The following is a 14,767-nucleotide window of genomic DNA, read 5'->3' as shown; positions in this document are numbered from 1 at the left end:
ATTGTTGGGAGTCAGAAACTATTGTTCCTCTGTTGTTAAGAAACAGATAAGAGTTTTTAAAGAAACAGGATACTTTTCTGGGTAATGACCTGGAACGATTAAACACTGTATAAATATGGAAACAAGTTTATGAACCTGAAAATACCTGTATCATTTCGTATTGGATTCTCCAACATTGCAGGATCATTTGGAACATGAGCAGTCATCTATGTAAGAGAGGGTTGTGATGAGTCCCCTCTCAGGAGGGAGTTCCTGAGTTGGCACAGCCACTGAAAAGTCCCACTCCTGGTCCCAAATAGGCATATTGGGTTTTTTTTGGGGGGGGGCAGTAGGCAGGTAGGTTTATGTGAGAGAATGTAGTCCTACAAATATCCTAGTCCTGAAACATAATGTGCTTTAAAGGCCATGACCAGCACTTAGAAATGGACTTGGAAACAAATTGGAAACCAATGTTTATATTTTAGAAAGGAAGTCCCTGAATGTGACCCCTGCAAATAGCCTAGCCAAGTCATTCTGTGCCAGTTTTTCCAAGCACACTTCACAAGCAGCTCTACATAGAGCACATTGCAGTAATTCAGACTTTGTCCTTGCCAAATGGGCAGTCTACAGAAACAGGCTTTGGTTGCCCCTACCCTCCTCCGTGAGCCTAAGCTGGGCAAGAGCACAGTGACTTAAAATTTCCAAACACTGAATGATTTTTGTCCTTTGGTATAAACACAGAAAACCCTTCCAGAAATCTATTCTTTTCTACATTCAAATTCATCTACAACAGCAATGAGAGTTTATTTAATGCCTACCCTGACTTGTTTCTCAATCAGAACTGAATCAAAATGTATTGTCTCAGTATATTTACAGCTCTGGACTTTTATTTAAGTGCTATCTCCCATACACTCACACACATGCTGTAACAAGCCATTCCATGACTAGAGTGCCTTGAATCCAGAATTATACAATCACAACAGAAGACTAATTAAAATTCACATAGTATTTACCTGGACACCTGGTATTTTGGTTGCTTTTTTCATGCCCTAATCCAAATGCTGCTTTATTGGGCCGAGTCCTTTTGTTAAGTGCTTTGTGTGATGGCAAGCCACTGTTATCTTGTTTGGTAAGATTGTCCCCTTCCTGCTTCCTTCAATAAAAGACTCTCAAATATTTTATTTAACAACATGATAAAATCTGAAGTGGTGAGTGTAGGTGGCCACAGGCAAAGTGATCTTTAGGCTAGCTCGCAAGATGGTTGTGAGGATAAAATAAAAGAGGGCCACTCCATTATTTTGTCCTACCCACATGAATTCATGGAGGGCTATTAAAAATAAATATAGACAGTTGTAGCATTATGCAAACATAATGTCATGATGTAAGTATATATTCATAAAATAGATATAAAAACAGAAAATACATTTGTTCGTCTTTATAAATGCATTGTAAGAATCTATGGCAAACCATTCTAGGTTTCGAAATAGTTTCAGTAAGCCATTTAGTATTGGCTGTGCTATACTGACAGCTCTAAGAGGACTAGTTGCAGCTAAGTAGACATTCGTCTGGGCAGAAAGCAAATCTGGATTTATGCCCATGTCTTAATTATTGGTGCATGTATTTAATGAACAGTAGACAGGGTGATATCCAACTTTGTGGGAGTGTTCATCACCTGCAGTTCTCCACTTCTTTAACATTTTCCCTGAAGGATCCCCAAACCCTCCAGAACAGATTTGGGAAGCTCACATGGAGCTTCAGTAGGTGCTCTTCACAGTCTTCAAGTATTTCATTGACAGATGGAAACAGTAGAATATTTTTAAGTTTGCATCACCTGGAATAAGTAGGTGGTCTGCAACGATTAGTTGGGTGTGTTCAGTCTTTCATGCAAACGAAAAGGAAGTTTTTTTTAATGCACTGCTTTCAAAAATATCCTTAAATAAAGATTATCTTTGTTGTTTCCAGACATCCTTTCTAGTCTTAACTCACCTGCCCTGTTTGGGGACCAGGATACAGTCATGAAAGCCATTCAGGAGGCTCGAAAGATGAGAGAACAGATCCAGAGGGAGCAACAGCAACATCATCATGGCCTTGATGGAAAACTTCCTGCCATGAATAACATGGGTCTAAACAACTGTAGGACTGAAAAGGTACTGTATTCCTCTCCTGTCATTTCTTCTGCTCATTTTTATTTGCAATTCTATCCAGCCAGTGGTCTCTGAACCTCATGTTGCAGCTTCTGCATTTCTAGATTTAATCATATAGTTCCATTTTAAAAAAGACAAAACTTCCTCCTCTTACAGGAAGAAGGAAATTATAGACTCCCAAACATAAAATCATCATCATCATCATCATCATCATCATCGTTATAATAGGGCATATATACTAGCATTTGGGCTGGGGGAGTAATGTCTGATGAAATGAGTGGACACCAGAGCCTTGGTGGAGCAGCAAAAAGTTAATGTAGTCCAGCATCCTTCTTTCCACAGTGGCCAACTAATGCCTATAGAAATTCTATGCACTTTCTCCATGCCATGCATAATTTTTATAAGCCTCTGTTATGTCACCACTTACCGGTACTTCTTATTTGTCTGTATTAAAGACCTCCAAATGCATTAGCCTACCTAAAAGGGAAATATCTGGTCTTAAGTAGCCATGACAGAAGCAGAGGAGGGTGAGCACATGGGCACGTTGCTTGTTCCCAATTTAGCAATCCTCAGCCAGAATCATTGCATATGAACTGGGCTATATTTTTCAAACTGCTGTCCAAAGCTGCCTTGCATGAAATCCATTAGCTCAGCATTGTGTGCAGTGACTGGTAAGAGCTCTTCAGCATATCGGACAGGGCACATTCCCAGGCCTACCTGCAAATGCTGTAGATTGAAGCAGGGACCTTCTGCATGCAAAGGAGGTGCTTTACCTTTGAGCTGTGCCCATATTCTCATGCTGAATTAGGGCAAAAGGGGAGGCAACCATAAGCACAACCTTTAGTCTGACGTCTGGCTTTCTGTGAATGTTAGAGTAAGAATTGTCATGGCCTTTTAATGAGTAATCTGCTTCCAGTACTGGTTTTGGTTTGCGGCTTGGTACAAGTGTGATGATTATGGGACAATTTACTCTACTTTATCCTCTCTCAAAGGGTTTTTGAGAAGTTAAAGTGAGATAAGTATGTACTGCAGTCATTTAGTCTGAAAACAAAGATGAAAAAAACCTATCTGCAGAGCACCTTGATGACTGCAGGCTTATAAGAAATAACAAACCTCTGTCAACACAAGAAATACAGGACAAATTAGAAGACACCCAAATTCCCTGGTTAACACAACACCAATTGCATGCCTCTTAAACAATCCAGCAGTAAAATCAGCAGCAACTAGACCCCTGACAACCTTCAAAAACCTCATCCTAATGACAAAGGGACACGGCAGAGGGATGGTATCCGCAATATACAAAATACTACTCAAGAATCCCACGAACTCTCTAGACACAATCAAAAAACAATGGGAGGATGACATAGGATATGAAATCAACCCCACCCAATGGACCAGAATGTGGTCTAAACCCCCCTTTAAATCCATATCAACAAAAAGAAATCACCCTAAAACTAACCTACAGGTGGTATCTAACACCAAGAAAATTAGCGCTAATATGCCCAGGAACCTCACCAAAATGCTGGAGAGGGTGCACCTCCACAGGCACATACTTCCACATGTGGTGGGAGTGCCCCAAAATCCAAACATTCTGGACAACAACCATATGAGAAATATGTAAAATAAACAAGCAAGTGCTAGTAACCACCCCAGAATTGGCCTTACTAAACATCTTCCAAGACAATAATGCCCACTTACACTACAACGAACTCATAACCCATCTACTCTCAGCAGCCAGAAACATCATAACCAGACACTGGAAAGACCTGTCAGGAGTAAGCATTGACCAATGGTACCAAGTAGTATGGGAAACAGCCCTACTAGAAAAACTAACCAGCAACCTGAAACTGACACGGGGACAAACAGAAGAAGACACCTTCACCCCGGTATGGTTCCACTTCATCACACACACAGCCCAACAAGACAATGACAAAAATCTACTGACAGCATACAAATCATTGTGGCTAACCTGATCAAAAACACCCACCCACCCCACTCACACAGGAAACCAAAAGATCACCACAGCCAACCACAAATGAACAATCAAACCCTACGCCAATCCTGACCTCTCTCACTGCCAAAGAAGCACAAGCGAACAACAGAGAACCTACACAAACAATGCTGACACCAAACCCTACATATATTAAGTAAAATAGAAACATCATCATCCCACCTCACCCATCTCCCCATCCCACCCACCTCTTTCCCCCTCCTCTCCCTAATGTCTCAACAACCAAAACTGTTTGTAAAAATGTTACATGGGGAAAATACGAGAGAGAAATTGTGCACACCTTTGTAAATCAAGAAAATTCTTAATAAAAATTAATAATAATAAAAAACTTCAGATCAGCATGCCCATAGTTTGCAGTCATTGCTTTCTTGCAGTGATCTGTTCCAGTCTCATAATAACAAAAGCTTATAAAATTTTAAATTTTAGTTGTATTGATGGTTCCTCTTAATCCAAACAATATCCAAACAGTATTCATCAGCAGCCAAGAGTTTGTGACACTGGCAGCCGCTTCAAACTGTTTCCTCGAGAGGAGGGTAGGGTTCTGAGGTTCATTGCCTATAGTTGCATGCACAAAGGGAAAATAACCCTGCAAATAGAACTCTCAAAGACAAGATGCCTTTTCATTTGCATTTTATATGTTGCCTTATTACATTTCTCAGAACAACAAGGGGAAAGGGGTCTGTGTCTGTAAAAGGGATTTGCTTAGCCCCTTGCCCCTAGAGGATTAACAGTGGTTTGCAAAACAAATTCATAACCTAATAAATATTTATTTGCACAAGCTTTAGTTTAAATGATAGCATTTTAAAACTCATTTAATACAGATTATCACTGTGAAAGAATTCTTTGTAACATGAAAGAACTGAAGGTTTGATGTGTGACGAAGGTCAACAGGATCTCTGGAAGTCCAGACTTCCGATTCCAAACTGACCCCAAATCAGAATGGGGAGCTTTTATGGTTTGTTTATAAACCTATGTTTGTGAAAAGCACTGAAAACTGGGAGCTAATTCCACTGGCCTCTAGAATTATATAGATACCTATAGTATTACGAAAAACAGTGCTTATATTAACAGAATTTCACAGGTCAGGCTGCTAAATCATGGGCAGACTGATCCACACACTACATGAATAGTGATAATCTGGCTACAAACATCTATGTAAAATGTGCTGTATACCAGTGCATCAAAGATCAGGTAATACGTCTTTGAAATGGTTGTCTTTTGCCTAGACCAATTTTTAGTACTTCTTTTCAAAAGGAGTTTCTGAAGACGCACATCTAAATAATTAGTTACAGGTTGTGTTGGTCTGAAGAAGTGTGCATGCACACGAAAGCTCATACCAAGAACAAACTTAGTTGGTCTCTAAGGTGCTACTGGAAGGATTTTTTGTTTGTTTGTTTTGACTAAATAATTAGGTTTGCTTCTTCAAATACCAGCTAATGATAAATCTTTAAAAAATAAATAAATAAATCATCTATTTTCCTGAAAAGCAGAATTCAGTTGGTGGTGAAGTTCGACTGACCATTTGCAGGATTTTTTTTAGTTCAAATAAGCTTGAAACTGTTGTGCAAAGGAATATTCTCCCAAGCCTTTGAATTGTCACATTTAAATCCATTTTTCTTCGCTATATTAATTTTTAAAGCATCTTATAGTTTCATGAAGATTTATACAAAAGTAAAGGTATATTTTTTTAAAATTGACAATTAGGTGATGTGATTTTGATTGTGTTGGGAAACTGCCACAAAATGTCACGCTGTATAGAGCCTTAAAGGCTAGAATAAGCACTTTGAGATCCCAGAAGCAAATCGGAAGCTAATGGAGCTACCATGAGATTGGAGATATATAGTTTGACTTGCAAACATTTGGATGAGTGGAAACTTCTGGGCTCTCTTAAAGGCAGCCCCATGTAGAGAACATTACAATAACCCAGAGTGGTGTGTGTGTGTGTGTGTGTGTATCGCATTCTCCTTTCTGTCCTCTCTAGCAATGTATTATTTGCTTTTTTCTTAGTTTTAATAGCCTTTTCTAAATGCCATGTCTTCATATTTTTTGCTCTTGATGCTTTTCAATATCTAGCTTCAGTTTTAAACACCATAATTTCAAGCTATATTTCAGGGATAATGCTTTAAGCAAAATATTTGTTCCAACACTAAACCCAGTAGTTTACTTTTCTGCATGCATGTCCAAGAAATAACAATTACAATTCTGTAAAACACTCAAATCCCTTTTGATTCTTCATCAGCTATCTTAACAAATATTTGGGCAGTTTGAAACATCACTGGTGTAATACTGCCCCCTTTTATTAGTAATGAAAAGCATGCTGGACACTTGCAATCTATTGGAGTCACATGGTTAATTCAAATATAGGTGGCTGTATGACAGTATTTAAATTAGGCATAGGATTAATAATACTGAGCCATGAGAACCAAAGCACATTGTTCAGCTGCAGTGTGTGAGGCTTTGTCTTAAGTTTGCTTTCATATCATGTCATGGGAGTTTCTTGCTCTTTTTTGTATGCAAACACAGTTTTGAGAGAAAAGGTTTGGCTTCTTCATATGCATTTAATTACCATGTTTGCTTGGAATATATATATATATATATATATATATATATATATATATATATATATATATAAAATATTTCTAAATCAGTTCTCCCCCCCCCATATAGAACAATGGGCCACACTGCTGTTTTTGGAGGCCTGATCACGAATTAAATTTTCTTTTGAATAGCTAAATGATTACAATACCGCTCACACACGCTGAAGTGCTGTGCCGAATGTATCTGATGCAATTAGAATTTGATCATGTAGAAATGCAGAATGGAACATCTTATGGAAAGGTGAGCCCTGTGACTTTAGCAGTGTCTTTTAAAAGAGATATTGTAGTCATGGAGACTTTCAGCAAACAGGTTTACATTTGTGGCTCCATTTAAGGGAAGTTTTTAATCTGTGATATTTTAATGTATTTTAATATTTGTTGGAAGCCGCCCAGAGTGGCTGGGGAGACCCAGCCAGATGGGTGGGGTTCAAATAATAAATTATTATTATTAAAAATATTGTGGTGATAGCACTGCTAGAAATAGCCTAATTTCAGATGCTTTCATGAAAGTTATCCTTTATATAAATACATAATCCTGAAGAAATAAGAGCAGTCTTAAGGCCCAATGCCCTGCTTAGTGGTAGACTCTGGTCTGGGAACCTGGGTGGGTGTTGAACAAGGTGGCAAGGGGAAGGCAGAATTTGCAGTGAAGAAACAGAAGGTATGAGAAGGGTGCTTAACCCTTTCCTGCCCATCACTTTCTCCATGCAGCTTCCACCACCCCACCAGCTACTTTCCCCTAGCAGGATCTCAGCGTGTTTCTTTGCTGCATGGCAGGCCTCTACAGGGACCAAATTTAGGTGGTTGGCCATGAATTAAAAAATAGAGAAGTGGTCAAGGTTGAGTGTTTTGTTTCTGAAGTCATCCGGTGACAGCTGGAGCACTTTCAGAAGTCATCTGGTGACACAGTTACATACACACTCTCATTCACCCTCCCAGGCACTTCATTCTCTGTCCACCGCATCCAATCTCCCCACCCCCCACCTACTGACACACAACCTTCCTCCCTCTGAAACACATGATTAGGAGCATCGCAACAGCAATAACAGCTGGACCAGGCACACGGGGAAGGAGACACGCTGAAGTTACATAACCATTGCTCATTACAAAAGATTGCTCGTCCTTCAGCATTATTAGCAGACCCTTGGTCATGATGTCTTTGGAGGAACCCCATCCTCAGTCCACCATTCCTTTTAGAGCACTCCATTCCTCACCACCATCACTACTGCTTTCCTTGCCTCAGTCTCTCCCACTGTATGGAGACTTATGTCCACCCAGTCCCTGCTGAGGAAGAGGGAAGGTGGAATCAGCTGCAGTGCCTTCTCTCCCTCTTTCCTTTGGAGGAGCAGCAGCAAAGGATAGGTGCTTTGGTGGTTGCCAATGAGCCTCTTGTGGGGCAGGGCCCTTGACAGGTACCAGACTATCACAGCCCTGAGACATAGGAAGCCACAGCTGGATGGGGTCCCCCACTCTCCAAATCTTACTCAGACTCCACACCAGGCATACTTGAAGTGGTATAAATATTGCTAATCTCCAGTGTGATCTTTTCTTGTAAGGAAAAGAGCTGGTTGAAGTATGTGTGAATTTTTGTCATGCACATTCCTTTATTCCAGGCTTGATGTAACTTTGCATACAATAATGCTGCTTTTCTGACACTAGCAGCAAGCAGCACTTGTTTTTTTCCTTGAGGCAGAATTAATCACAGAAAAACACAGCAGTTATTGTAGATACAAGAGAAGAACATGGCATAGTGATGTTAGCATCATTATTCCATTGTCACCCACACTGTGTCTTTAGAGGCATCTTAGTCTTCCTTCTGAGCATTTCCAAAGATTCCTGCATATAAACAAAGTGTTGCTAAAACATATGCTTCAAACAGACAGTAAATAGTACAGAACTGGGCAAATAAACGCCTAAGCAATCCCCACTCCCTCTGCACCTAGGCTAAATGCAGATTGCCATTACAGCAACAAAAAGCACATGTACATTGTATAATTTTTCCTTGGGGTGGCATTAAAAGTGGTAAAGATAGTTCCGTAACTGACAACTTAACTTGATATTATAAGAAGCACAGAGGTGCTGCCACTCAGTATCTCTTTCTTTCTCCTTTCCTGTAGTGTGTGTGTCAGAAATAGATAACCAACGGTCTCGCAAGCAATTTTTGCTAGGCCCAACTAGGAGGCAGGGGTGGAAGCAGAGGACTGCTGTAGGTAGTTCTTTAATAAAACTATTTCTGTTCATGCTGAGGTTGCTCATATGAGTTCAGGTCCTACCAGTGGCATAGGAAGGGCGGGGCATAGGGGGCACTGTGCCCTGGGTTCCAGGGGAGGGGGTGACACTCCCCGGCCCCTCCTCCACTGCCCGGCACCCCGTCCGGATGGGGCAGCCCCACGAGCCGCCGCTCGCTCGCCGCAGGAGCAGCAGCACCGGCTCGGATGCACCCGGCTGGCACTGCTGCTCCTGCGGCGAACGGCGGGTCATGGGGCTTCCCAACCTGCCGCTCACTCGCCAGCTCGCAGTAGCACCGGCCTGCAAGCGAGTAGTGGGTCGTGGGGCTGCCCAATCCTGCCGCTCGCTTGCCAGCTCGCAGCAGCATCGGCTGCATCCACTAAGTATGCCCAGAAATTCCGGGCATGCGCAGTGCATCCGACGTGTCGTGGCGTCATGACACACGCACTGTCCCGCCCCGCCCCTAGGGGGGTGCCTCCACGCCACCGCCCCGGGTGGCAAAAAGGCTTCCTATGCCCTGGGTCCTACCTCTTGAAGTTTTCCAACCAAATCATCGAATTTCCCAGTCTTAAAATGAAACATTACACCCAAATCCTCTCTGGAGGGTCAGGAGAATCCCCAGGACAGTGAGGTGGGGGAGGAGAGTGGGATTGGCAAACAGAAATGCTTGCACTGATGAAATAATCGGAAGCGTGTGGCAGTGAATTCCTCCCAGTTGTTTGGATTCTTTGAAGTACTCACATAAGGGGGCTATGGAGAATAATTTTCTCACCCGCTTCCCCCCCTGCACTCCACCAATATGCCTTTCGTGATCGTTCAGGAGCCTTTCTGAATGGGGTGCGTTATGGCTGATAAGGGAGGTGGGACCTACTCAGTTTCAGGCAACTTTCGTGAAGAGGGGGCCGGAAAGTATGATGTGATGCAGCCCCGTTGTTTGTTGTTTCATCCCTGCAGCTGACAGCAAATGGTGTGAAATGAGGCACAGGACAACACACAGTGCAATGACTTAATATCACTCATTGTATTCATAGAGACATTATGAGAAAGGAAGGAGACCTGGAGCAACAGGAACCCTGTCTGTAACATCTGGTTAAGTTCTGAAACACAGAGATATTGCTTTTGCAAACATTTTACAATATCAGTGAAGGTAGAATATATGAATCTGCAAATCAGTATTTTTAGTTATAAGCATGCATCAGCTCCTACTTCCATCTCGGGTTTCAGACTGCACAGATTATTTGGAGCATCTGTATTGCCAGTCAGCTTAACTGCTGATGTAACTATTATTAACAATGGAATGGGACAGTTAGTTAAGCATTCCTGATTTTTAAGAGAGAAAGAGAGAGAGAGTAGTCCTAACTATTTTTTTAATCAGAAGTAAGTCTGTTTGATTTAATTGAGACTTAATTTATGGGTTTGAATTTCAGAACTCAGAGACTTAGAATATGAACCCCATTTTAAAACTGGGTTTCATTGCAAACAAGGTCCACGCCTATTTCATACCTCAGGCCTAACTTGGAGTAGGTTCTCAACTCTTTGAACCAGCTGTCCTTGCCACTTCACCATCCTTCTCAAGCAAAGCTATTCTTGAAAAGGTAGGAAATGGCTGTAGGGAGAGCTCAATTGAGATAGGAGGGGCCTTTTTGATTGCATCATTAAGGCCAGGTGGGTGCATCCTTTCCTGCTGTGGTATATAGCTGATGCAATTCCACCTGCCTCTCAACCTAATTTATTGAACTGGGAGCCACAGGAGATTTAAATCCCATGCACACTGGCAGGAAATAATGCTCAATAACATGTGCAGGAGCATCCAGACCTTAAGGATGAAGACTTCAAAGCCTTTTCTGTCTCCAGTGAGTCCTTCACGCTGCCAGTTTCTCCTTTATAAGGGTAAGTTTGGGGCGGAGTAGGACACTAAGAAAGAAGACTGGGATACACACATCTCCATACAGGAAAGCAAGAGGCATTATCAGAGTTCAAAAGCGCATTCTAGCTAGATAAAAGCACTTGGCAGTTTGATAGCATGGCTGGTGATTGGTGTGGCCTAGAGAAGGGGTGTGACCTAAGAACAGTGCCTGGAGTCAGACAGAGATGTCTGCCGGGCCATATTTGGCCCTTGGGCATGAGATTCTGTATATTGTGTAGTTTTATTGCCAAAGTGAAGCTTGTTAGTACCTGTAAACGGCATATATTTGAAACTGCCTGGGAAGTTGCTGAAAACACTTTGGAGTATCTAGGGTATGGGTGTTAGAAATTACTGTTAAAATAACTGCTGCAGAAGTCAGTAGTAATTACCCATGCCTTGTCAGGATGGTATTAAATGGAAAGGTCTCCTCTAAAGTAATACATTTCCAGATCCTAATGCATGATAATAATAAAAAGTTTGTCCCGCATAATTCATCATCAGCCTATTAAATCCAAGTATCCTGACACTGGCAGTGGCCCAGATGCAACCAAGTGAAACAGTCCTATAATATGTGCTGATAATGAAAGGAAAGGAACAGCTCAGGGAGGGTGGGAGGTCATTGTGTCCATAAGGTGAACAGCTTATACTATGAAATAATGTTTCATCAAACTTTTGCTGCTTCTAAATTTATTTACCAATATTAAATCTTTGAAAATGCTTATTTATAGTTTAGGCTTCAGATTGGCAGCTTCTGTTTAGCTTACAATGCAGCATGTCAAAAACTGTCCCTTTTCCTCTTTCCTTTCACGTGCTAAGGGGCTATTTCAGTTGGCTCAAACCTTTCACTCCCAAGACCAGTAGAACTAGATTAATTTAAGCAGAATTAATGTTTTACCCTTTTGTGAGAATTAGCCTAGTCTGTGCGAAGTGTTTTGGCTGAACTATATAAAATGATACACTTCTCTAATTTGAAACAAAGGGTTAATCCCAAAGTGTTTGGCTACCGCTATGGATCATGCTTTTGTGCATAAATAAAACTATGGGAACCACATGAAAGCAGTGGTTGGGTTACCACACAACTGGATATGCTTAAAACTGAATGCTTCATAAGTCTAACTACTGGGGAGCTGCAAACTTTATAAATAACTTTGCAATTGGTTAAAACCATATTAAAACCAGATGAACAAAGACACAACGTGTTCTATTTAAAGTGGGGGGGGGAGAGTTCAGTGAGTGCAATAATCTTGATGAAAGTAATCTAACTGGAATAGGTCTATAATTTAGAGGTGATGGCAAGTGTGGCAGTAGTTCAGGGTTTGTGACTATATGGTCAGAGGTGTGGAGGGACTTAAATTTTTAAAAAAACTTCCTTAACAGAAGCAGATGAGGTTTTCCAACCCAAACAATGTACTGGTAACTTTGGGGAAAAAATACTGTTATTAATGGTCATTCCCACCGCTCTTCCTCCCACCTGCAGCTTCAGTCTTCATTAAGTAAAGTGCTCTCCAAATTCTTTGGTTTAAAATAATTAACATTTGTTCTGTTCTGAACTTTGTGCAGTATTTTGCTAAATATGGGGCTGAATCCAGAGAGCCATTAACAATGTGGGAGGCTGTGGGGGAAGGAGGATACATGTATTTATGGGAATGCTATTACTCTCTTTGAACATCTAAAGAAAGAATGCAGTGCAAGGAGGCCAGTGGCAGGTGGGGAGGCTGAAGCAACCACACTGGTCGCACAGCCCTAAAGCCACTGCTGTACTTCTTTCCCCTGTTTTGGGTGAATTGAGAAGAATATACACCTGGCCCAACCCGGTGAGTAGCTACAGCCTTTGTTCAACTGATACAGCATTTCGATTGTGGTGGTCATACATGAATCCACTTAATTATTGGAGTCATGTATAGCTATCACAAGCCAAACTTTGGATGTCCCACACACGGGACTGTATCCAATGCTGCAGCTCTGCTGGCACATGGGACTTCTGTGTGCAACAGAACTTCTCAGGCTCTTCTTCCCTCCAACCCCCTAGGTGTCTTCAAAATTAGCTCCACTGGGTTTAGGGACCCTACAAATTTGGGAGGGGAAGGAAACAGAAGCCCTTTTGCACCAATGGACACTGCATTGGATACAAACCATCATTTTGTGTTTCTCTTTCCCATTTTTGTGAAAGATATGTCATGAGTCCACCTTTTCTAATCCTGATACACACACACACACACACACACACACACACACAATCCTGCACACTTAAATAGACCAAATCAATAGTAATCACCACATTTATCAGTATAGTGGTACCTCAAGTTACAAACGCTTCAGGTTACAAACTCTGCTAACCTGGAAGAGTTACCTCAAGTTGAGCACTTTGCCCTAGGATGAGAACAGAAATCGTGTGCCGGCAGTGCAGTGGCAGCAAGATGCCCCATTAGCGAAAGGACACCTCTAGTTAAGAACAGTTTCAGGTTAAGAACGGACCTCCGGAACGAATTAAGTTCGTAACTAGAGGTACCACTGTAGCTACATGGAAGGTGCAGCTGATGATTTTGTGTTGAGGCCTATTACATTGCTTGCAAAAACAAAAGCAAATCAATTAATAGACAACAATTTCCACGGCACTTACCTTGGTCTGTTAAGAATCCTCACATGTCCATTTTTAATGACTCTTGCTATGCCTAGAATATTGTCAGAGATTCCAGGCATAGACTGATTTAATTTGCTAATAGCCACTGCCACAAAGTAATGGAAAGTCTTTGGACAATGCACAAGTTGACCTTGCAGAGAAAAATGGAGGTATTTGTAAGTTTTTCCAGAGCACTGTTATTTGTGCACTAGTTTGGAAAGCAAATCTATATGCCTGAACCAAGCACAACAATGTTGTCATGGCTACCTTAAGCCACTTGCTTAAAAGTCTGTAGTTTTGTCCTCCATTGTTTTGGGATTTAATGCCCACAGAATTCTGCTGTGAGTGAAAAATGACAAGCACTTTTTCTAGAAAAAATATATAAATAGGTTTTGAAAATATTCCCCCTCTGTTCATTTATTATATCTGTACTTGAACAGAGGAACATACATACATACATACATACATACATAAAACATTTTATTTGTATGCTGTCAAGGTGGCTTACAACATGAAAAAATGTACATAATTACAAATATACCAAAAGTAGTCATAAACAATAAATAAAATACACAAAAAGAACACAACCAAACTGGAAAATTTTCGTATAAATCATAGCAACTAAAAATAAAGATACAAAATATGAATATCAGTAACAGCCACAACTGTCCCCCCAACAGCCCCCTTCAAAGTCTGTTCAGCAGCCTTGGCTTTTGTAGCTGGAGTCAGTAAGGGCCAGTTGGGAAGGTCTTCCAGGACTCAGCCAATATGGTCTAGGGAAGGAACAAGCGGGAAACAAGACACTAGTGTTATTGTTTCTTGAGTGGGCTTAATATGGAATAACTTAACTTTAATGTATTGTGCATGTAAAGACAACATCCTGGAATTGTCTGCACACTTTGCAACTGGAATACTGTCCGCAGAGTGTGTAACGGTCCCAAAGGCATTTACTCTGTGGCTTCTGTAAATGACCCACATTAACAAGGAGTCTCAAAATTGGCTCTTGAAATAAATGTTGGTAACTACTAAGATAGACTCTTGAAATAAAAGGTATTACATCACTGTCCAACTATGTATGCCATTTTCCACTTCAGCGTCTGCATGCATAGCAAGGGGGGGGGGGGAACATGTTGAAATAATTTGAGGAATGGTTATAGTCTGATCAGTCTTGGTAATCCAAAAGGGAGGGGGCCTGGTGTATTATTACACTTCGTATATTGTTTTTCACGTGATGAATGCAATCAGTCATCTTCTTTCATATGGTTTAAAAACACACACACA

The 14,767-nt window shown here is 41.2% G+C and overlaps 1 protein-coding gene and 1 long non-coding RNA gene across 16 annotated transcripts in view; one reads left to right on the top strand and one right to left on the bottom strand.

Annotated features, from left to right (window-relative positions):
• The window catches only part of SOX6 (SRY-box transcription factor 6), a 413,675-nt gene that overhangs the window by 364,472 nt on the left and 34,436 nt on the right, over positions 1-14,767 (top strand). For all 14 annotated transcript variants that reach the window (XM_033153469.1, XM_033153452.1, XM_033153460.1 and 11 more), the window contains one exon: positions 1,942-2,126. In XM_033153469.1, the coding sequence (XP_033009360.1) occupies positions 1,942-2,126 (185 nt within the window). The remainder of the gene's footprint in view (positions 1-1,941; positions 2,127-14,767) is intronic.
• LOC117048989 overlaps positions 8,317-14,767 on the bottom strand; it is a 94,012-nt gene continuing 87,561 nt past the window's right edge. The window contains exon 3 of one of the 2 annotated variants that reach the window (XR_004426905.1): positions 8,317-8,567. This is a non-coding gene — a long non-coding RNA (uncharacterized LOC117048989). Of the gene's footprint in view, positions 8,568-14,231; positions 14,260-14,767 lie in introns of those variants that run through there. The other variant, XR_004426907.1, reaches the window with a different exon arrangement.

The sequence above is a fragment of the Lacerta agilis genome, chromosome 1 (assembly GCF_009819535.1).
Source record: "Lacerta agilis isolate rLacAgi1 chromosome 1, rLacAgi1.pri, whole genome shotgun sequence".
Lineage (NCBI taxonomy): Eukaryota > Metazoa > Chordata > Lepidosauria > Squamata > Lacertidae > Lacerta > Lacerta agilis.
The sequence above is the reverse complement of the archived record's forward strand: the minus strand, read 5'-3'. Positions and strand labels throughout refer to the sequence as shown.